This window comes from Aulostomus chinensis, chromosome 10 (assembly GCF_037954235.1).
Source record: "Aulostomus chinensis isolate RoL2024-O1b breed Wild chromosome 10, RoL_Achi_v1.0, whole genome shotgun sequence".
NCBI classification, from domain to species: Eukaryota; Metazoa; Chordata; class Actinopteri; order Syngnathiformes; family Aulostomidae; genus Aulostomus; species Aulostomus chinensis.
Window position 1 is genome coordinate 19,500,187 of NC_141329.1, and position 24,150 is coordinate 19,524,336.

Here is a 24,150-nt window from a genome sequence, read left to right on the forward strand (position 1 = left end):
TGCCTTTTTTAAGCTCCTAAAGCTGCCTTGGTTATGTTTTTACAGATTTCACACACTTCAAGAACATTTCCCCTTCATATTTCCTCTTTTGCTCTGCATTTTGTGCTTTTCTTTCCATTTAGTTTGATTTATAAATTGTACCTCTTTTCCCATCTCCTTTTAAAAATAAACCTCTTTTTTCACCCATCCATTCAGTAATGTGAGTCCCATTATCGGTCTTTGCGCTTCTCTCGTCAGTGATTTATCAGATGGCTTCCTGTCCTCACCTGTATTTTCCTTTTACCTTCCATTTCCTTTCTGTCCTTGTTAGTCAGGTCTGGTGTTGGCTCAGGCTGCTGTGCGTGTGTGTGTGTGTGTGTGTGTGTGTGTGTTGGAGCTACGCACCGCCGCTGCCTGTTTGGTGTTAGAGTGACACATTAACTAATAGGATGGATGCGCACCACCGACTTAGAGGCTGTGTGTGTCTTGTTTTACCTTTTCTACCGCCTCACCTTTTTATTTCACTCAGGTTGCCTCTTTATCTTCTGTCCTTGACCTGAACTTGACTGACGCTTCCTCAGTGATACAAACGGCAGTAACAAAAGAGCCACTTTGGCTCCTGTTGAACATTTAACATCGATCCCAGAGTTTCAGTCCTCATCACAAACATCAGGCCTCCTGTAACTCTTGGCAGCTCGCTAGATAACGCTCACACATGTGGGAGTAGTGGTTGTTTTTTTTTCACGTCCATATTGGTCCAGTGAGCCAGGTTTTGTTTTGTTTTGTTAATAATTTTGCTCCAATCTCCTTTTTTCTTTGTTCAATAGTTGATAATCATATAATGTGTAGTAAATATGATTTATAGGGGTTTCAAAATGTTTTGGAAATCTTTTTTTTCTAATTCATAATCTTTATAAAATGTGATCAACACATTTGCTTTTATGAAGAAAATATCAACATTGGTAAATGCCTATGAGCCATATCAGATATTGTGAAAAAAATCAATCATCATGAATCCCTAATGACTGTTGCAGTCGTTTCCATTGATGTTCATTTTGAAGTATACATCCATCCATTTTCTATACTGATCATCTGTTGAGGGTTGCGAGGGTAGGTGGCATGGTGGTGCAGTGGTTAACACTGTCGCCTCCAACAAGAAGGTTCTGGGTTTGAGCCCCGGCTCGGGTACGGGATCTTTCTGTGTGGAGTCTGCATGTTCTCCCTGTTCCTGTGTGGGTTCTCTCTGGTACTCCAGCTTCCTCCCACAGTCCAAAGACATGAAGAGGGGACGAGGCTGATTGATACTCTAAATTGACCGTAGGTGTGACTGTGAGAGTGAATGGTTGTCTGTCTCTATGTGTTGGCCCTGTGATGGACTGGCGACCTGTCCAGGGTGAACCCCACCTCTCGCCCAAAGGCTCCAGTCCCCCCGCACCCTTTACGGGATAAGCGGTAGACAATGGATGGATGGATGGGTTGCGAGGGTGGGGGATTGGGGGGGTGGAGCCTATCCCAGCTGACCTTGGTGAGAGGCAGGAGCAATTAGGGATTCAGTATCTTGCTCAAGGATACTTTGACATGGTCACATGGTCCACAGTGAGGATCAAACCAGCGACCCTTCGGTTGCTAGATCACTCTACCTCTGAGCCATGTCGCCCCCCATGTTGAAGTACCACAGTAGAAAAGACTGACTGATTGATTGTAATAGCAAAATTCGAAGGTTTTTATTCTTGCTTGTGGTGGTTTTTAGCATTTTCAAAATTATTTCAAAAATTAATACCAAAGTGAGCGATGAAAATCCCTATTTTGTCAGATAAGGTTTTGCTCAATCATAGCTTATCTCACTCAACTGACCAGATGTTTGGCCACCATGGTCAACACTGGCGAGCATCAAAGGACAATTGTCCAACTGAAGATAACTGCTCAAACCATTTCTCTATTTTTCACTGGTGACCGATTCTTCTTCTACTCTTTAGCCAAGGGTGGTGTTGCCTCTCTCCCATCTTCTGACAGGATGGTGTGATCTAGTTCATTCTCTCTAAACCAATCTCTGGAAAGTACCTAATATGCATGGGTTTTTTTTTTTGGGAGGGGGGCAACATTTCCACAGTCTCTTACAAATTGCTTGACAATTAAATTGAAATACAGCTATTAACAATCAGCTTGGTAAATGCATGCACAAAAACACTATTTATCAACACCTACAGGCTGTGTAATTGCAATAATTGACCATGGAATGAATGTGAATGGTCAAACAACTCACTAGGGTCTGCTTTTTATTTCAGATAACATTTGCACTGATATGTTGGCTGCTCCATAGTATTTCTTGAAATATGTAAATGGATGGCCTTTTAAATCACTACACGCATAAGCCAGCCTTATCCATACCAGCAAAATGTGAAAAAGCCCTGGTCTATGGGGCGTGTCCATCGGTTCCTTGATATCAGTGTGTTGTTTCGGTGTCCTTGCCTGTGAGCTAAAATCTTGTTCTCATACATCACATAAAGACAAGCCGCTCCCGAGGTGTCGGTATACTAATGGAAATCCTAATAATAAATGAAGGCAATTCAGTAATCAAAGCTTCTGCCTCTGTCGTGGAAGGGTTACCTTCAGGTCATCTTCAACTGCTGAGATTTAATTTGTAATGGGCCCCCTTTCCTTCACCACATTTAATGATCGATGTCAGAAGAGTGGCTCTGTAGGGGGATGCTGATAACATCTTACTGGAAATACTTACTGGAAATTATCGCCCTCAGGCATAATTTTTAACCAAATAAACTCTTTAACCTCGTTAGGCGCTAAGTAGCTCTGTGTCTTACTTGCTTGAGGTAGAACAGGCACTTGAAACCCAGAAGTCATCCCAGAATTATAATCACCATATTTTCTGATACAATGCTGCTACAAGCAAGGGGAAATCTGTTTTCAGGGTTGCAGAAATTTTGCCTGATGAAGATCTCGCACCTAAATTTTGCAAATAAAACGCTATTTCACGTTAGACGGTGCACAGAAGAATTGGGGTTATGCCTAAAAGAATTCAATGTAAATATGGGAAGTTCTCCATCGTTAAAGTATGTTTGCCTTTAACATGAATTGAGGGTGACCGAAGATGAGGAAAACCTGTCTGTACATCTCAGTTTAGTTCGAAACCATCACAAATTACATCCTAAAAAAAAAATTACGAAGACAATGTGCCTCATCAATAACAGGCTTTATTTTACAATAGAGCCTGGTGTTCCTTTTTTTTTGTGTGGATGTTGTGCAGTTACAGACCATCAGTGTCATGCGTTCACAGGCCAAATCCATACAGAGCAGTGAGTTCATCCTTTTTTGCTTTTGTTTTTTTAGTGAAACTTCACATCCACTTGTTCTTGTTTTAATTGATATTTCATAACTGGAATATAACTTCACTTACAGCTGCGTTTGCATCTACCAATGCTGTTGTTTCAAGAGACCCCAGTTTCCGCTACTGCTGTGTCAGCAGCAGCATCAACTACGAGATTCAGTCAGGTGGCAAGAGAGCAGATGCAATGCGCTTCCAATGAGTTCATTAACAGATATGAGCTCCCCAGATATGGATGGTCTCACCAGGCTAAGGCTAGAACCACCCACTTCTGGTGAAGAGTCGAGCATGAAAACACCCTTTGCTAAAAGAGGAATGCAGTGAACCAAGCTTGACATGTAACCATGATGACGTTTTCTTTCTGTTTGTAGGGGAGAGCGGCCTGGATATTTCCCAAAAAAATGTCCCCCCTCAACTGTAATAAGCAGTTGCTGTAGGTGTGACTTCATAAGGTTTGGCTTGAGCTGCTATACACTAGGAGAAGGGAAACAATAGGACAGGTGGGGTAAGCAAGACAGGAGAAGTGCATTAGGCTGGGGTAGGTGGTCACGCAGGAAGGATACCTGACAGGACCTGCGATTGCAAAGGAGACGAGAGTTAGAGACTACAATAAAACTTGAGGACCTCAACTGAGAGAATGAAAAACGTAACCTGAGGAAGGTTGAGACATGACACGCTTGTATACAATACTGATTAGTTTGTGTTTCTGCTTTATTGGATATTTTGCCCCAGATACCTTTTTATTAGATTACACTTTACTGTGTATCCTCGTTTATTTTTCCTCCTGTGGTGTCATTATATCAGGGCGGATGTTCCAACCAAGTGTGTTAATCGGAGAGGTTTTGTGACTCCACACAACCCGTGATCTCATTCATAACGGCTTTCACAAACAAGCAATTTTAATGAGTTGCAGCTCAGTGTTGTGACCACCCCAGTGCATTACTGGTGGAGGACCACACTTCAGGGGACCTGATTTGTCTCAGGTGAGGCTATGTAACAACTGGGCACCTAATTAACGAGGGTCCAGAGTCTCTGATGAGAGAGTCTCTGGTGAGAGCAGTCCCTCCAGAGTGGGACACGCTGAGAACCCACTGCTGAAAGAAGACCTTGGAACCTTGATCACGGAATGTGGTGCAGGTCAACTCTGTAAATGGTGAACAGTGAGGAAGACCACCAAGGCCGTTCACAATTTCCTTCAGGGATATAGACTTGAGACAGATTGTCTCCATCTTTCCTGGGTCATTACTCACACAAGGAATTTCTTTTTCAAGCAGGCATTTGAGCTGGAGGACCAGCAGGAGCACGATGAAAGGGACAGTGCCCTCAAAGGTACAGCAGGCTGTCCCAGGTGTGCTGGAATACTTTGATTTGAATGCTGTATCGTGCCTCTTCTGGTTGACACCCAGAAGAAACTGAGAAAAAAGTTGAATCATTACACACATTTATTGAACAATTATTGCACTATCATCCATCTGCAGCCCCAGAGAAGCCCATGGCATGATAGAAGTCTTATCAAATATTTGGAGTTACCTGATTATTCAAGGGGGTCATGTTGTCACAGCTCCCGGCCAGCCCCGCCCTCTTCCTCCACCTGTTTCCCATTCCCCTTATGAACACGCCTGCAGCAGATCCCGCTGCTGGTGTACTTAAACCCCAGCCTTTCACCCTGTTCTCTGCCAGATCGTCGAGTTATCTCATGCTTCTTGCACTCCAGAAACCTGCATTTCTGAATCCTGCCTGGCCTGTCTGTTCTGCCTGCCTTCCTCCCTGCCTACCAGACCCGCGTAATCCCTTTCCAGTCTGCGTGGTGCCCCCTTCCCTACGTCTTTGGATTTCCCGCTATTGACCTACGCTTGAACCTTGGCCACGCTCCTGTCTGCCCCTCCATCAGTTTCATCAGTTTGGATGTAAGCTGCTTGCGTTCCAGTTGATGCGTTTAGGTCCTGCTTCACAGTTCTTGTCAGTGGCCTTCCTTAACATCCTTCAGTGCGGGGATGGAGACCACCACCACACTCTTACATTTCCCCATACCTACAGTACAGTGTCGGTGTCATAATCCTTCATTGTCAGCAGATTAGAATGAGGAGCTGTGAATGGCAGTGGGTGTGTGGGGTCTGATAAGGTGGGAAGGGAGAGCCCCGACAGAGGAGGTGACAACATATCACGTTTGCCTTCTTGAGACGAGTTCAGTTCAAATTTAACGACATTTTTATCATCCTGAGCACTGGCTGCCTGCCTGAAGCACCACATGCCCAACCACAGCTGCACACCAACAGACAAGTGTAAGAACAGACTGTAACTGTATATTAATGCCCAAACTCACTGACTAAACTGTTTAACAAGCTTCAGTGGGGCTATGCATCAACTAGAATCTATGACATCTCATCTGAGTCGAAAGAGTCGAAGTAGTTCTCTCTGTGAGCACGTAGCTTCCGTAGACGTTTGAATTTGGGTCCAAATTAGATTTTTGTCTTTATGTGCAGTAATGTGTTATTATCACATTATTAGCTGTAATGTAACCTTTTATGTGGCAGTTTGTAAATCTGTATTTAGGCAGGTTTAAATGGCATCACTTTCATGATTACACTGTTAAAGGTCAGAAAGATGTGAGAGAGGCAGAAGGCAGAGAGGAAAAGGGGAAGGAGCGTGAAGGGAGATGAATTCTGGGGTGACTGAAAGATCAGGATGAAGTTCATGTTTTTATCATTTTAAGTAGTTCTGCTCAATGTAGTGACAGTCACGTTGTGATGAAATCAAATAAATCAAGTCCGTATTTGCTCGGTCATCAATTATTACAGTCAAATTACTGATATTTTGAGATTTGTATTTATTTCTTTTTTGTTTATTTGATCCTCTGTGTATTGGGCTGTTGAAAACATTTTCCACGGTTTCCTCATGCTTCACACCCCGGATCAAAGATTCCTCCAGCTGTAATTGAGCCCACTTGTCCCTCCTATCAAACGCACCTCACGGACTGTCTTGCTAACACGGATGTGGATCTTACTGGAGGAAATTGTTCATATGCAGCTGTCGGCTGCCTCTGACTGACCCAGCACTTCAGCAGCTGCACACACTCCTTCGCCTCTTTGAGTGCATGGGTGATTTTATTCTCTAAACAGTATTTCCTCCAACTCCAGGGTTTACTTTATTCTATACCGAGGAAGAGATCAACTAGTTGCAGGAGACCTAGAGCCATTTCCCTCTGACACACAAGCTGTTTTCCTCTTATATGTATCATCTGATCTTAGTATGGTTTGCTTTCTTGATTGTAACTCTATGCTGGGCTACATTACAAACGCCCTCTTGCTTCTATTCAGGATCCCCTCCAGAGTGAGTAGGGAAGTCCAAAGTTTTATTGGAGTTTTGATGCCTTTAAGGGTCACTTTTGTTGAGCAGGAAAATAAATGTCTCCTCTACTGCTCAGGCGTGTTCAATGCAAAAAATACTTAATTATGCTTTTCATCAATTAACCGTTAACAATATCCTCTTGCATATTCAAATATTACACAATTAAAAAAAAAATTGACAATATATTCACAATTTTTTAAATATCAAAAGCTCATTTTTTATATCCTATATTAAAAAAGCATGTTTCATGAATAATTGTCAAGAATTTCACCCATATTCGATTTCACATCAGGGCTAAACAGAAGCACTCAATATTAAATAAATACTTCAAACAACAGATTGAATATAATCTCAAACAAGCAATGGGAACACATATATTTCTAATGAGAACAAATAAAAGAGGCTGTGTCCTCAAAAGTCCAACAGGCTGTCCTCCAGGTGTTCTGGAATACTTTGATTTGAATGCCACATTATCCCTCTTCCTATTTGGCACCCAGAAGACACTGAAAAAGTTTAAGTCAAATCATTACACTTCTTTATTGTACCGTTATCCATCTGCAGCCCCAGGGAAGCCTGTGGCATCGGATGACGTCCTTTATGGTTAACATGGTTGGCTAAATACATCCGAAGACTTTTCTCACGCCTGTGTTGAGTCTCATTATATGGCCTGGTTTTATACCAACACAATACCAGCGCCACAGTCACTACACACTTAGCTTGTAATGATAGCATTAGCTTGGCCTCATCTGTAATCACACAATGCAAGCAAACCGAATCCCATGTTTTATAACTCTGAAGGTTACAGAAGAACATGTAGAAAACCTCCAATTTTCCACATTGATGAGAGGTGTAAAGAAGGCTTCTCATTGATGGCCTCTGTTGTGTGTTGCTGGACATGTTGGGAGAGTCTGAACACCCAGAGAGAACTCTGCCTTTATAGTGCTCTCTGGGAGTACTACATAAAATGTGGCTGTTGAACCACACAATCTGACATAATTTCTTGCTCTTCTACAGAGAGCAAGACAAAGGTAGTTGAGTTCATGCTGTGTGGGCCTGTAATGATTTTGTAGTGTTGCTGAAATCTGGAGGAAGGAGAGTGAGAGGGCGAAGAAGCGAGAAAGATGATTAAAGGGGGAGGACACTGAGGAGGATTGTTAGGAAAAAGGACATTTTGGTACACTCATACACACACTTTGACTCTGTGCTGCCATGGCGGCAGTGCTTCGTCTCCTCTCCCACCCACATTCTTTTTCTTTGTGTATCTGCTGAACCCTCCACGCTGCGGGCAGGGATGATGCATCTCTTCAACCTCAGCCTGAACTCATCACTGCTTGTCTTTCCCAGACATTTGAGAAGAATCATGTTTAAAGAGTCGACGCAAAATCACAAGTGGTAAATAAAAAGAATGACATATTTAGTAGCGCTTAGCTTTCAGAGTGTAAATAAAGCCTAAACAACTACAGAGTGAGAGTCACTTGGGGAAACTGATGTTACAATACTGATATCAATGTACTCTCAAGTAAAAGTAACTGTTAACAATGCAGTACAATCAGAGTTGTCAGAAGTGAATGTGTCCATTAAACCAACGATTTTATTTCATCGTGGAGGAAGAAGGCTTTTTTAAAAATTTATTCTGTAAATTTAAGGGTTGTTTTAGTTTCTGTCTGGATGTCAAAAAAATAAGATGGGAATATTCCTTCGAAAAAGACATGTTCAAACCTAATAGAATGTCTTTTTTTGTCTTAATATTAACATTGATTAAATAAACACATGAACAGCGTACCTACATATTAATGTATTTAACACATATTACATTTATTGTATTACGAACCTTTCACACAACTTTTATCTTGAGCTGCAAATGGCATCTTGTCTCCAGTTCCTACCCAAAATCCAATGTATTTCCAAATGAGGCTTTTCTAGGTGGCTCAAGAGGCAGATCCCTGCGGTTTGTTCATTTTATCTGTGAACTCTCCATTATTGAACCTACATTCAGTCATTGAGCATTGTGTGACTCCCGGCTGTCATGCAGTGAGAGCCACAACCCATGTTAGGTTTTGATGTTTCGTAGAGGTTTGGTCAACCCAGTGCTGGTTCAGTAATTGTGAATGGTGTCAAGCATGCTGAAACAAATGCAAAATCCACAGAAGAGTGGATTGTTCTTCTTTGCGTTTGCTGCCATGTTTTTTGGGTTGTTCACCTATTGATTTGTATTTCTGTATTAGCACATTCCCAGCAGGACTGTATTGATCAGCCAGTGCATGTAAAGCGTTTTTTTTCCTCTGACTGCATCTGTTGCTATTCCCTCTGAACATCAGCGTATGCCTTGAAACATAGATGAAGATAATTCCGCTGGGCTTAATAGATGATGAGACAGCGCACCAACATGAAAGGGACCGAATGAGTTTCACATCTGTTTGGCTTTTTTTTTTTTCCAATCTATCTCTTCTTGTGTCCTCTGGTCACACATAAGGCTCCCTGGTTGTGTAATTATCCTGTCTCGATAGCCCCACTCTGTGTCCTCCTCCTCCCACCAGCCATTCAGTCTGACAGCCATTTGGTCAGCCGACAAGCAGACCAATCAGCCGCTCTGGCTGCCTTGGTGATTTGTGGTTTTGCAGTTTTAGAGCTGGCTCTGTGCCGCCAGTACTCCTGAATGAATTTTGGTTTTTTTTTTGTTGTTGTTGTTTTTTTTATTTTGCTTTGAAATTTAATCCATATGTGTTCGCTCCAGTGTTGTTTGGTCTGTCTACAGATAATGTGAATCACAGCTGGGATTGCAAAGGGGTTGAAAGTTTGTGTTCAGCTCAATAATTTTGACCATTTTTTTGAACCTATTTTTTTTATTTTAAAATAAGGAAAATTTCCATTGGAATTTATGGAAATTATTGTGAATAAATCTGATAAATGGGAATTCACAGAGGCCACTTTGCTAGATTTGATGAGTTTCTGGGATGAAAGCATTGAGACCTGGAAAGGATTCAGGAGAAAAATTTAGGAGCTTGACTGAATGTTTTTATCACATTTTATATTTCCAATGGGACTTGTTCATTGAAAAAATCCATCAAAATTCTATTCACAAAAAGTTGGGGTCAAAGAGGTGAGTTTTCAAAACTGCAGTTCCAATTTTTGCATGCATATCTGCTTATGACAATACAAAACGTATTTATTTATCCAATTAAGACAAAATTTCATTTCTATCCTCATCAATTTCCATATATTCTCATACATCCGTTAAATCCAATGGAAATGACTTTTAACTTCCTGGAATTTTGCTCCTCTATTTGTAGCCATCATGTTTCCTCTTGCATTGGTTGACTGGAAGGAGCGTAAAATAAACCTCTGCATAAAAACCTATGAGATTTCCGCCTCACGTATTCAATGTAGGGTGTGTGAGTTGGCTGCAAGCTCATCCTGTATGCATAGAGTGAGTGTAGATCTGTGTGTGTGTGTGTGTGTGTGTGTAGGTGGTGAATGTCCCGAGGGCTTGAGCATGGGAGCAGGTGAAGGCACATCCAAGGCTATTTTTAGTCCGGTTGTGTGTGTATATGTACTCTGGTTGTAGTTTGTGTCATCCTTAGACATCTTGAGTATTTTTAGTGCACTCTAATGTATGGGGTTTGTTTGGGGAACAAAGCATGGCTGTGCGATTTAATCAATCAAATAAAACCAGTGAAATACAAATGAATACTCATATCTACCTAATGCAGCCATGCAGACAGTTTTGGTTTAATTTGTCCAGGTTTGTGATCGGACTGCTATTCTTCGAAGAACAATCATTGATATAATGCATTTCCATCCATAATAGGGCTGAACAATTAATCTAAATACCACAGAGGGTAGACTATTAGCTAAAAGGAAAATGTGTGTAAATTAAGCGTTGTGGTGCTGCAGAGTTATCCTGGCCTCGTATTCAACACAATTGTTTGGTACAGATTAGTATAAAAGTCACTTGAGACATTACCAGTTCAGTACTGTTTTGTTTTTTTTTGTAAAATTGTGAATAATGACAATCTTCTGATTGTCACCATTACAAAGAATTAGGGGTGATTGTCATCAGTCTGGTTAATTTTGCAACAGTGTGCCTTTTTTAATGAATGAAAACATACTACTTTGGAAAAGATTAATTCTCTCTATTGTAGAAGTACATAAACTCAGAGGATGAATGCAGTAAAGCTTCCTGTACTGGTCGTCTGTGCGGATGTACTCTTGTACATTCATATCTATAGATCATATCTATAGATTCTTATGGTAATCCAGTAGTGGAAAGCACAATTTTGTCCCGATTCTACATAAAAAGATGTCGATTTTTGCATCTGTTCTTTGAGAGGACACAGAGTTGCGACTTAAAATAGTCAGGAAAGAATCAGGTTTGCATTGCAAGTCTACATTTTTTTTATTCATTTCTTTGTATTCGTCTGCTGAAGGAAATATTAATATTTTTGCGTGTGCAAGTTGGGTTGCCTGTATGTGTGGTATCTGTTTTACAATAATAAATCTGCTTATGCTCGCGATATTCCTCTGTGCGGCTAACACAGATTTGAGTCATTTTTAATGAGGCTGCAGGAAGCTGCTGGAATTGGCTGTAATACAAAGATGGAGGAAACAGGTCTGCTTTAATATGGAAACACGAAAGGACAATAAAGACCTGCCCACATGTTTCCATCTCTGCTTGCACTCTCTCGCTGTTCTTCTCTCCCATATTCTCAGACAAAAAGGGTTTTAATTCATACGGACTTGCATGCATGTTTTGACTGTCTCCATCATAGCTCACTGCTAACGAGTACACATTAACACACGCCGTGTCAGTCCAGTTGCACATGCTATTACACTTTCACAGCTTTCCCTAATTGTTGTGTTGCCCTGTTTCTCCTCCCCCTTTTTTTCTGCACTGACATTAGCCCACTCACAAGATGTCTGTTTTATCTCGCTCACTCATTCTTGGACTGCGTTTCCTTCCTGACCTGTTTACACTGTACGTGCAGGCGCTGGATTTATGGAGGGGCTCCCTGCTGGCATGGGGCCTAGAGCAACTCTCTAATCTAATAAACGTCATAACCCGGACACTTCTCCGGCTTAGAGTTTCATCTGAGTGTGATGCCCAGATGCATTAAAGACTTCTATCCTAATGGGGGCTGCTCATATTAGGCCTATAGTACAGGGCCAGTAGAAGTGTGCCTGAGTGTGTTTAGCTCATCTGGACAGTCAGGTCCAAGTAGGCTGATGTTCTCTCCCTGCCTCTTTGTGGCTCAGCAGGAGCTTTGCATCTGGCGAGCCATGGAGGTTCAGGGCACACTGGCTCTGTCTTCTTTCCTCTTCATCGCTCACAGTAAAACCCAACCAAAGCTGCCTTCTCTCTGCAGGATATACAGCATGTCTCTGTGGAGGCAGAACACACTACTGGTGCTTTCTCCTTGTGGGAGCTCATTCTGATTCCCTGCCTGTCCTCCTCCTCCTCTGCCTCCTCCGCCTCCTGCTGCTGCCTCTTTTCTCTCTGCTTGAGTGTATTTCCTCAGATGTACTTCGATGCCATAACAGCACAAAGTTTATACTAATTAATACTGCGCGAGTCACTTTTTCTGAAAGGAGATCTTCTGCTCTACCTGCGTGTTGGCATGAATAGAGCACATTAAGTGGAGGCACTGAAGTGAACACAGTTGTTTATTTTTAGCTTTTGTCTGATTAATTTCAGCTTTTCCAAATAAATAGTTCTGAGGAATCAAACCTCATGCCGTTTTGTTGGATTAAATATAGTGTGAGTGGGTTTCGATAATATTAGCTGTGGCTCTACATTGCTCTCACTTTTTTTGGTGCCAGTTGCCTTACATCTCTCACTGCTCTGTCCTGTCACACATATTTCTCTGTCCCTGTGTACTTCTCCCTATCTACCACTGTTTTTTCCTCTGGGTTTCACTCCACCTCAAGTTCTTTCCAATATATTTTCTATTTTCAAACGTTTGCAGTTATACAGTTGGCTCCTTTTTGTGATACGTGTACAGTAAAATCAAAGAATTGGTTGCATGCCGGTCCATATCTTTATGTGTTCTCCAAAAAGCAGACCATACTTTCTCACGCCTGTTATTTTGTGTAAGTATTTACATTTTAAAACTATATTTAAACCCTGCAAATAGTTGCAAAAGCTTAGATAACATTAATAAAATGTTTATACTGTAGCAGGGAGGGAAATATTAATTATGGGTGCAGCAGTCAGATTCCTTGGTACCCTGACTTTAGGAGTCAGGTGATAGACATATTAACAAGATGTGCATCTCATTTGGGCTTCACTTATTCACTTATTTTCAGAATTTTTAAATCAACCTGTAACCAACAGATGTATGTAACACGTGTATTTTCTCAATTTCCATTCGTTAAATTGCAGTATAAAACAGTACAACTGCTTCAAATGAGAACAGAATGCAGAACTGTAATCACAAACGCATGGAAACAAACTTGACCCATCTCAATTCCACACTTTAACTTCAACTGCTGAATGTGTTGCTGAACTCTAGTAGGACCTCCATAAACCTAATTTTTGCCTTACAGGCAGGAGGTCTATTTTGTGTACCCTTGTAACAGCAACATTTCATTATCTTACTCTTCATAAAGTGTTCATAAAGTATTGTCTTAATCTTGAATTATTGCAGTCCCTGCAAGTCTTGTCCATGTTTGTCAGTTTTGGGGGGTGCATCCTTAATTACCAATCTCTCGTTTTGCATTTAACTGACCTGTTATGACTCATCATGAATGATTACAAAGACCAAGAGGAATTTAAGACCATTCCTTCCCATATAAATCGCTCCTCCATTTCCTCCCAGTATTCCTGTGTGGTGAAAGCCTATAATTCCTGCAATTAATGCCTCTCTTAAGAAGAACTTTGCCAATGGCCTGCACACAAGTACCATGAAAATAATCGCTTGAAATGACTCCTGGTGGTTTTTAAATATTTATTGGCGGTAATGGGTTAAAGGGTGGTACTTAAATAAGTGGATCGCTCAGAAAAATATATTCGATTTTTCAATAGAATATGATGAGCAACTGAGTCCCTCAGGGGTCCACAATGTCATGTAACATGCAGTTTTCAATATCACACCAAAACCCCAGTGGAGGTCTCATTTTTGGCCTCAGATAATTTTTGGTTTTCTTTTGTTTTTAGAATATTAGTTGTTGGTCTGTTGGTATAAAATATTGCCTTTGTGGTAAAGAGAAAAGCTTCTGTTCTGTACTTCATGTTCTGCGACAGCTACGTTTATAAATAGCTACGAATATAAAGTCATTTCATCCATCTATTTTCTACCGTTAATCCGTTAAGGGTTGCGGGGCTGGAGCCTATCCCAGCTGCCTGCAGGTGAGAGGCAGGGTTCACCCTGGACAGGTCGCCAGTCCAACACAGGGCCAACACATAGAGACAGACAACCATTCACACTGACAGCCACACCTACGGTCAATTTAGAGTATCAATCAGCCTCGTCCCCTCTTGATGTCTTTGGACTGTGGGAGGAAGCCAGAGTACCTGGAGAGAACCCACGCAGGCACAGGGAGAACATGGAGACTCCACATAGAAAGTCCAAGCCATGGCTCGAACCCAGAACCTTCTTGCTACGAGGTGACAGTGCTAACCACTGCACCACCGTGCTGCCCTAAAGACATTTCAGTCATAGGAAAATGGAAACCACACTCCTTCTCCACAGCGTTGATCAACAAAGTACTCTCATAGGCTCCTAATGGGGAGTAGAATTAGTTTGGCTGTGGCTGATGAATGAGTGAAGACACGTGAGGTTCCTGTTAATGTAGCACAATAACAGATATGTGATTAGAACCGAGGGGTGTGTGCTTACCCATTGGCGCGATACTAGCAAGTGTGATACATCTGAAGACAAACCAGTGGAATTTTTTTTTTGGGAGAAATTTATTTACTCAATCTAAACATATCACATTAAAACGGCAGAAATGAGAAAGAAAACTGGTTGTTGTTGTTGTGGGCTTTTTTTTTTTTCATACCCTCTTTACAATGGCTTCCCACATTGAGTATTTAAAGGAACTGGTGAACATCAATTATTTACATTCTTGTTGACTTAGGTACACTTGTTGATACAATGTCCTTGCCTGTAATATTTCTCAAATGTAACAGTCTGTAAAAACACAACTTTCTGTTTTTGATTTTATTGTAAACACTTGTAGTTGTGCTGAGCTAAGCCAACGGGCTGCTGACTCCACCCTCATATTTAAAGAGCACCATGTGTATTCAAACATTATTAGTACATTAAGCTGAACAGTTAACCTGACATATATATTAGCATGCTAGCAGAAGTGTATGAGTCCTGTCCCTGCTAGATCCTAATTCATTACTGAATTGTTAATGACTCAACTTGTGTTTCTAATTGTAAGTGTTAAGTGCTCCTTGTTTCTATTCAGTTGATTGGTGGAGAGAGATTGAAATGCTGCTCTATTCACCAATGCTTGAAATCACCTTGCACGGTTTGATGATGTTACAGGTGAAGAGGTTCTTCTGTGTTAATATCTTTGTGTGTGTGTGTGTGTGTGTGTGTGTGTGTGTTTGTGTTTGTTTGTGTCCAGGGGAAGGAGACAACGGAGGAGGAGGATGAAGTTGCCGTGGGAATGGAGAAAGGATTCATGGATGAATTCTTTGAGCAGGTGTGTGTGTCTCTCTCTGTCTTCATATTTTCTACTATCACTCTCAGCTGTTGTCATTCTTCCTTTAACAGGTTCATACCACACTAATAACTTGCCTTCCTAAATTATTACTTTGGTCATTCACTTCACTACAATCTGTCCGGGCATCATTCCTCGTCTGATATTAAATCGACCTGTGCTGGTTTTTCAAAGTTCTGTAATCAATCTTTTGCCATTTTTCATTTCTGGGGAGCCTTTATGATTTATAGCAATTGATGCTGATGTTGGTGTGGTGTGGATCGTTATTGATTGATTCAACAACGCTCTCCTTGTCCAGCTCCGAATAACGACATGGCTACTCTGTTCTCCTGTGTATGCAGATGGGCACAGAATCTGTTTAAAACTGCATATATGCGTGCGCTTCAGAGTGTATTTTCCTGTACATGCTGTGCACATGTGCTGCTAACACAGATTGAACATCGTCATGGCTCTCAGAATGGGGGGGGGGTCGTCCCATTTCAGTGTCGCAGCAGCTGACATCTCGTCCCCTAGGAGACGTGGAGGCCTGCTGTGAATCATCAGTCATATGAGCCGGGCTGACTTAACTCTAAGGAGGCCTCTGTTATGTCTTTTTAATGGGTTGCTCCATACATCTCCCACGGTGAGTGCTTTAGGAGGAATTCAGCTCAACAGTGAGAAAGCTGAGACTTTACATCCTCTAAATAATCCACGTTTATCATCTTTTATCCATTCTCCTGCATTTCTTTCCAATGGATTCAGTCGTAGCCCCCCTCAGTGTATAAATATATGTATATTAATGCTTTAACTTTGAAGTATCAAAATCACCATTGCAAATGTCACCACAAATGCGAGTGTTGTGAGGTTGACTGCCAGTGAGAAGCGTTTTAGAGCTATAAAGAGACAATAAACACTTTGATGATACAACTTCAGAGGCCAAATCACCTGCGCCTGGACTGCAGGTGCATCCATGTAAAGCCTGCAGTTACTCAACAAATCGTAACTGGAAATGGAGATAAATACTCTTATGGAAATGTCTCATGGGGAGAGGTATGGTACATCAGCCGAACACGGACGTCATTTTAAATGTATGCGTTTCACATACCCTCAGTCATATATGATGAACACTTATACACACAGGTTTTGTGCTCATTTTTTCTACTCATGGCTGCTTCTTGCTGCTACAGCTTCACATCTGTCTAAATCGCTAACCTCCACCTCCGCAGACCCCCCCCCCCCCCACACCTCTCCCTGCATTAGCATTTAGATTTCTCTGTTCAGTATGACTTCTTGTAAATTGAAATATTATGTATCCCAGGCATTGCCGGTTTGTGTGAGCTTGGAGAAAATTCTGTATCATACTCCTGCAGATTTGTTTGTAAGGATCACAGGGGCATAATTAGCCAAACTATGGGAGAGTGACGAGAGAAGTGCAGGAGTGGGGATCTCCAGGCACCTCGCAATTCAATTCCAGTGTCAGTTCGCAGAGCCACAATTTTATTATAAGCAATTATTAGTGCATAATACACTTTCCTCCACCTTTTGCATAAAATCTGTACCCGAAGCTACCCAGGCCAAGACTCATTGACAAGTCAAAAGAAGCTGCTGTACCACACGCCTCAGCTCTAAGTAGTTTTTAGGCCACAAAGAAGATGAGTTTTAACATCCAAACATCAGCATTGCACCTTAATAGGAACTAAAGATGATCCTCTTCTGCCTTGTCAATTATTAATGCATCTTCATGCATTAACACGTCACTTAATGACCTTTTTTTTCTGTGAGTTGCTACTTTTAACACACATTGTATTTGTAAGGACGTTTAGTTACGGTAATCAGATATCACTTATTGGTCCGTGGGCAATACATCTCACGACCCCTCTCTGAGTAATTACCATCACCAGCGTTGTTTGAATATGAATTTATTCTTGGTGATTATGTTTTGCAGACTTATAAACAGCTGATTTTAGCTACCTGTAAGTTATGATATAGATGTCATTACCAGTGCGAAGCAATGTGAGGAAATAGGAAAATGTGACCATCTGTTGAATGCAAATGCCAGGCAATGTGCAGTCAGCTAAACAAGATTAAGCCAATAAACTCAAACCATTTAAAAGATAATGCTCAACGTGCAAACTACAGGTATGTCTGCTTCTACTGCAGTTGTGTATTTGAATGAAAGTCTAGAAGAATGAACGATGAAACAAAAATCGTCCAAAATGTTGACTCCAAGTGTGAAATTAGAGGGTGCATACCTTGGCCCAGGAGATAGAGATACAGTTCTGGGTCACGTCCAAAACTGGATTGATTGTTTGTCAACTTCACGTTACCTCTTGGTGATAATAAGTTACTTTCTGGTTTTAACTGTACGTCTGAGGTCACTTGCATGACATTTGTCAGGTGTGTGGATAAAAGCATTCTGCCTGTTGTGTCTCATCTCAGACACCTGCCTCTCAGGAATGTACCGATGCACCACAGAAATAAGTGTTTCACTTTTGGGTCACAGAGCACATTCATCTGGTGGTTATCACACTGACTGTGTGGCACAAGGGATCCATGTTCTCCAACCAGCCAGCAGGACTCTCAGGGCTTTACATATCATTTAAATGTTGATAGACGGGATTTTATTTCTGTTGTCTGTCTCTATGTGTTGGCCTTGCGATGGACTGGTGACACGTCCAAGTGAACCCCACCTCTCAACTGAAGGCAGCTGGGAAAGGCTCAAGCCCCCCCGCAACCCTTAACAGGATAAACGGTAGAATATGGATGGATGGATGGAATTCTTTTTTCATCCTTGTTATTAACATTATCATAGCACAAACCATAACTTTTGTGCATATTAATTTACCAGTGAATTTACCAAGAGCACTCAATTTTTATCTGATCGAAGAACAGGAAGTAGATATGAATGCCTCGATTGATCAAATCTATTCTTGAGTGTTAAAGCTTGCGGCTCATTGTCTGTTAAACTGGTGAGCTTTGTCAATCGGTGCTCAAGTACCTGCACTGCCCTCATATAATTTAACGAAGCAGCAGCTTAATACACATCCAGACATTCTCCTGAGCTTCTGACCGAGGGTTGATTATAAAGATTTTGCTGCAAATTAAGGGCTTTGCCTTGCTACTCAACTCCATCACCACAATGCAAATAACAGGTACACTTTGTTAGCTGAGGCAGAGCGGGGACGTCTGCTTGCATTTGCTTCTTACCGTCAGTTACTTTATTCATGCTTCAGCTCAGTCATGAATCTGCTGGTTAGTACCATCATTTTACCACAAAAATCCCACTGGTACTGAGCAGTCAATATCATATGGGGGGGGGGGGCAGTTTCTCCAACAGTGATGGGCAGAGCATCATCCAGAGCTGCACAGTGCTTCATTAAATAAAAGGGCAAAGACCAGAGGAACAGCAAAGATAATATCCCAGATCACCAGACTGTTCTGGCTCCCAACCTTGGCTGGTTCTTCAGTCTTCGACATTAATATCATAAAAGATGAGGTCAAAGGTGCATACTTTTCAAGTTGTTTGTTCACATTGCCATCGATTTCATGCTGCTTCAAAGATCTCACACTGAGTGCTGAATGGCTCACAGCCAGAGGTGGGTGTAACGGTTATTGATAGTTCATACCTGTAAGTTTTCAGATATCAAAACTTGAGTATTTTTTTCCGGCAACTTTTTAATTTGATCTGCTACATTTTAAGACTGGTTCATGCATTCTACTACTTACATTTTTAGACAAATCTGTTTTTAATTTATCTGAGTTAACTCTGTGGAAGTGCCCAGGCATCGTCATCTTCCGCTTATTCCTTACTAGTAAGGGTCGCGGGGGGGCTGGAGCCTATCCCAGCATCTACGGGCAAGAGGCGGGGTTCACCCTGGACAGGTGTGCCCAGGCATTATGATTTGAATATAAGATTATCTGTCGAGAGGTTCATTCTGTTGCATCCATCTTAGATGAGAAGGGAAGTGAGAGAAAGTAAAATGTGGAAATGGAGAGATGAACAGAGGAGTTTGTGCACAACACCAGAGGGAACGTGGGGGGGGGGGGGGGGGTTGAAATGATGTGGAGAAGTTAGACAGCAATACTGCAGCGGAAGATCAGCTAATAACATGTGGCTGACATGGATAGATGGTGAGGCGAGCAGATAATGGGTGCAGTGGAGGAGAAGGAGTAATCAGGTTCTCATCCTGACTGTGTGCGTTAATTAAGCTTTCAGGAGAGGGACGGCAGACTGACTCTCTCACACCATAGATGTGACCCGAAGAGTGGATACTGAAGGGTTTGATGCATTTATTTTATTTATCTTGCCCATTGTCAACTGATCATTTGTGTTTGTTTGGTTTTTTTTATTAATCCATCTTCTTCTTTGTAACAGTGGCTTTCCACATCAGACAAAAGCACTGAAACAAATCCAATAAATAATAAATATGGTGAGATGAACACAAATTTCAAATTAATCCAAATTCGGCATGGAAGACCTCCCAGTTTGACATGAAGCGAGGACGTGGGTGTCTTTATTGCAGTGGTTGACATGACATGGGTGCCACTATATTTGCCAAGGACGTGGACCACTCAGAGACCACTAGTTTTGCCAGCTAACTTCAAAGCAGTCTCATAGGTGACCTTTGACCTGATATGAAACTCTGAAGAACTTCACACTCACATTCTTTGTTCATCCCGATGCGCCCTCCTGTCACCCATCTCCCTAGTCCTCTTCATCCTCGCAGGCTCTAACAGCAACTCACCGAAGCCAAGCTAGCTCCTGACTGGCCCTCATGCTATCTTTTGCCAAAGTTACTTTACCTTTGGTACCTGTGTATCCTGTCACAGAAAGGGTGGAAACAATGCAATGGACTCACTTGCGGTTTATTAAGTGGAGCATTAACAAACAGTTGAGGTACAGTTGTCTGCCAAACAACAGAACTAAATGGCATCTGCTCAGGTACATGCAACAAACAGGGCAACTGGTACCACTAAGCCATACCCTCACCCATCCCAGCTCACCTGATGACCTGCATGTCACATTCCTGTTGGTGATGGCTGAAACCACTGTACAGCTTCAACGAGGAGATGTGCTGTCAAATGAGGCTTCTTGGACAATTTGGCTCATACCTATATCACATTAGGGTCTTATGCACTGAAAACATTTTTCACCATTCTGGTAGATACATCTGAAGAGGACTGACTGTTTACACTTAATGTCCATGCATCAGAAATCAATGGAATCCCAGCAGCCAATCAGATTAAAGTGTTCACCCAGACCATGGTATAAATGATAACCCTCAGAGCATCGGCTGTTATTAACAATGTTCTGTTGCACCTAAATAGCTTTCTTTCAACTTTATCCTCAGTACTTCTAAATGAAGTAGCAGCATCGACTGAAATGTAATTTTTCCCCGTTTTTACAGTGTAGCAAGTTTTCAAGAGCATCTGTTGACTTGTCGAGAAACTGACAGCAAGCACAGATGGTAGCTGTAATGAAGTCTTTACCTTCTGCCGTATCGTTGGGCAGCAGGCATGACATCTGACATAGGCTGTTTACCTCCACACTCTCTGGCTCTCCGTCTGTGTGCGTAAAAATGTGTCTGTGCTGTATTTTGATTTCATAGCTTGATTTTGATGCAGCTATAGAACCCAGCAAAATGTCAACACAAGATTGGAATCTGCTATCAAATTCAAATTAACTGGGGTGCCTTTGATATGAGTTGAATAAGCACCGGGAAATGACAAAATCTAGGTTATGGTTTTATGATGCTGTAAAGGTTTAGTTCTTAGTGCTGCACTAATACAGACATATATTTTGATTAAAGGCCTTTGTTGTCATGCTTGCAATTTAGATTTTGACATAAAGAATCTACTGACAACAGTATTGCTTAAATATATAATCTTGATTTTTTTTAAAAAGTACTTGCATAATGTGCATAACTTTTGTGCAAAAATTAGGCCATCTGTGTTTACAGTGGAACCGTACAATCCAAGCTCTCACCTTGAAATTGTCGACGTGTACGAGCCAGAACTTCCCAGAACATTTCTTGCAGGTACAGCAAACACAACTCTAGCTATATCTACAGAAGTAGTAGAGGTGGGATAGGATTTCTGAATATGTTTTGTAATATTATAAAACAGAGGAATATTCGTGACTTGTCTTGATGTCTTGTTTTTCCATTTTAGTTTCCCTATCAATGTTTTTGTCGTCCCCCCCACCCCCGACCCTAGGGCTTGCCATTCTAAAACTTGAATGTCTAATATAGAAAGGTCTAATTGATATTGCCTTTTTTTTTTAAATTCAGCACACTGCTTAAGCAGTGACACAAAAATAATAAATCTTATATTAAGGCCACATAAAAATAACATTGTCATATTTTGATTCATGTGCCATGTTAAGACGGTAATTACATTTACACTCTTGTAACAACTAGTTGGATGGCTATTTTCCTGCTCCCAACATCCTTCACCTGATGATGCAAGTATGAAGTGAATAGAAGCAATAAAGGCTCACTGTGGCCTCGAGCCACAAATAATCCTCATTACCAGACAAAAACCCCCACATAAGTCGAACATCAGAGAATTTTTTTTTTCCTTGCTGCCTTTTGACAGAATTACCAGCTGTATGATTGTGTTGTAGTTCTGTACAAGATACAGGGGACGTTGACATTTAACATGATTTTATCTGATTATATGCGCCTCTTTGCTCACTAGTAAATGTTTGTCTTTTGGGAGCTCAGCTACACCTCAGCACTGCTCTTAAACTAAGACAGCTGAAATGTGTCTCAACTTCTGCTCACTTGTTGTTGCTTTGGTCTTCCTCTGCCATGCACTCTCCTCGTCTCATCCAACGTCTCATTTTTGGATATTTTAAGTTTGTGAACTCATTCTGTGCCTTAAACTCATCCCTGTGTGCCTGCTGTAGTACGAATGGTGCCATTGCTTCCCAGTGGTCCTCCAAAGCCAATCATGTTTAATTAGTTGCTGATGGCTCTGTTTTTTTGTTTTTTTTAAAGAGATAACGGGATAATAATGATCCCCTGTTGAGAGGAAGAAAGCCCAGAAATGTATGGATGAATAATAAAAGTGCACATTGAGGGTTGCATAATATTCTCAGTAAGGGGCTACCACCACATTACTAGGGAGTACCAAGTCACATTGGCACCTGAGAGCCCATCTGAATGACAGGGTAGAGTCAAGATCAGATAACCTCAGTCGGGGTGATGACAAACCAAAACCTGTTTTTAATTGTGTCACACTTACCAAAACCTGATGCAAACAATGTTCTCTGCAATATTTATACAATATAAAGCTTTTTTTTAACCATTCTTTGCAAAATCTGATCCTGAAGACTTTGTATAATGGCTTTAAAGTGCAGCACACCTGCCTCAGCTAATATCAGCACATAGGAAGGACATGTTGTACTTATTTTCTGGAACTTAAATTACATAAATCCAATTAGGCACTAGGACTGAAACCCAAGCACCAAACCAAACAAATGTGAATGATATGCAACCCTGTGTACAAGGAAAAGTGAAACCAGAGATCTATGAGCTGATCACATTTAAGACTGAAGGGAGAAGAAGCTGGCTTGTTGCGGATCTGGTGCACAGGTGGAGCAAATTGATCAAGGGTAGGTGACAGACTGAGATGAAAGTAGAGATTGATGAAGTCACTGGCAGATGTGACCTGCTGCTGGTCCAGCTGTTGCTGGAGCCAGAGGCAGCACAGCTGGTGATGAGGCAGGGCCGGGAGGACGGGACTGGTGAGAATGTCAAACCCGGATCTTGGTGGCTGGTACATGATGCTGTGAAGTTCGGAGTTCAAAGGGGGGGGCATGCGTGCCTTTCTGGGGTCAGTTTCATTCTTGTGATTTCTTTAAGCGTGTGTTTGTCAGCAAGACAGTAAAAGAGCAGTCATTATATCATAATTGTATTTTTTATTTGTAGATGACCAAAGAGCTACATGGAAGTCAGCCATCGTTGATTTTTTTTTTTTTTTATCATCCCACTTGTGCTTCTCCTAAATAACTGTGGAAACTGTTTATTAACCTTCCAACCTGCTGTCAACAGTTAGCAAGAAGTTATTTCCTCTCCCATTCATCACAACATGTTTTTACCATTTTATTAAGTGTGTGTGAAAGTCGTTTCTGGACACAAGGTAAAATGGAATTTATTTCTGTCTGGGCAGAAAACATTCTGGCCGCAGGGCCAGGCGTCCTTGATATCAACTTGATTGTTCTCAGATGTCAAAGTTGAAAAAGTTCAGAGCCATAGTTTTAGGTGAACTGCTCATTAATCACATTCTGTATGAGCATGATAAATAAATGCAGCGTTGACACCTTTTGGTGTGAAATTGAAGTTGTTTTTTTTCCCTTAAGATTAATAACCCAAGTGATAATTAGGGGTCTGGAAATGTACTGAAATCATTAAAATGTTTCAGTTTTTCTCAGTTGCAAAGACACATTTTGTCTGAACTGTTAAACCCCCAACCAACTATATTCAAAAAACCTGACCCTTCCTGCAAAACCAAACTATTGCCTGAAAACAGTTCAAACTGTGCTAAAACCAGACAATGTTGTCAGGCACCAAGCCAATCAAAATGTAAAACACGACTGAACAGTCTGAGTCACACAACAGAGAAAAATAGGAAAATACAATAAGAACATAAAACTGTGGAAATAATCTTTATTGTCAAGGCCACAGGACCTCATCCGCATCAGAGGTCACATTCTCCCTGGCTGTTAATGTGGGAAATAACTCCTGGTGTGCCAGATCCCCGCTTGGCCTACCTCCATCATATGTCATTACAGGCCAGTTCCATGGCCTGCAACAGATTTTCCCTGGTGT

The 24,150-nt window shown here is 41.4% G+C and overlaps 1 protein-coding gene across 7 annotated transcripts in view; it reads left to right on the top strand.

Annotated features, from left to right (window-relative positions):
- Nucleotides 1-24,150, top strand: part of stx1a (syntaxin 1A (brain)) — a 59,908-nt gene that overhangs the window by 3,649 nt on the left and 32,109 nt on the right. For all 7 annotated transcript variants that reach the window (XR_015118181.1, XM_086216313.1, XM_086216315.1 and 4 more), the window contains exon 2: nucleotides 15,242-15,319. Coding sequence is in view for 6 of the 7 variants with exons in the window: in XM_086216313.1 (XP_086072439.1) it covers nucleotides 15,242-15,319 (78 nt within the window). In the remaining variant the exon portion in view is untranslated. The remainder of the gene's footprint in view (nucleotides 1-15,241; nucleotides 15,320-24,150) is intronic.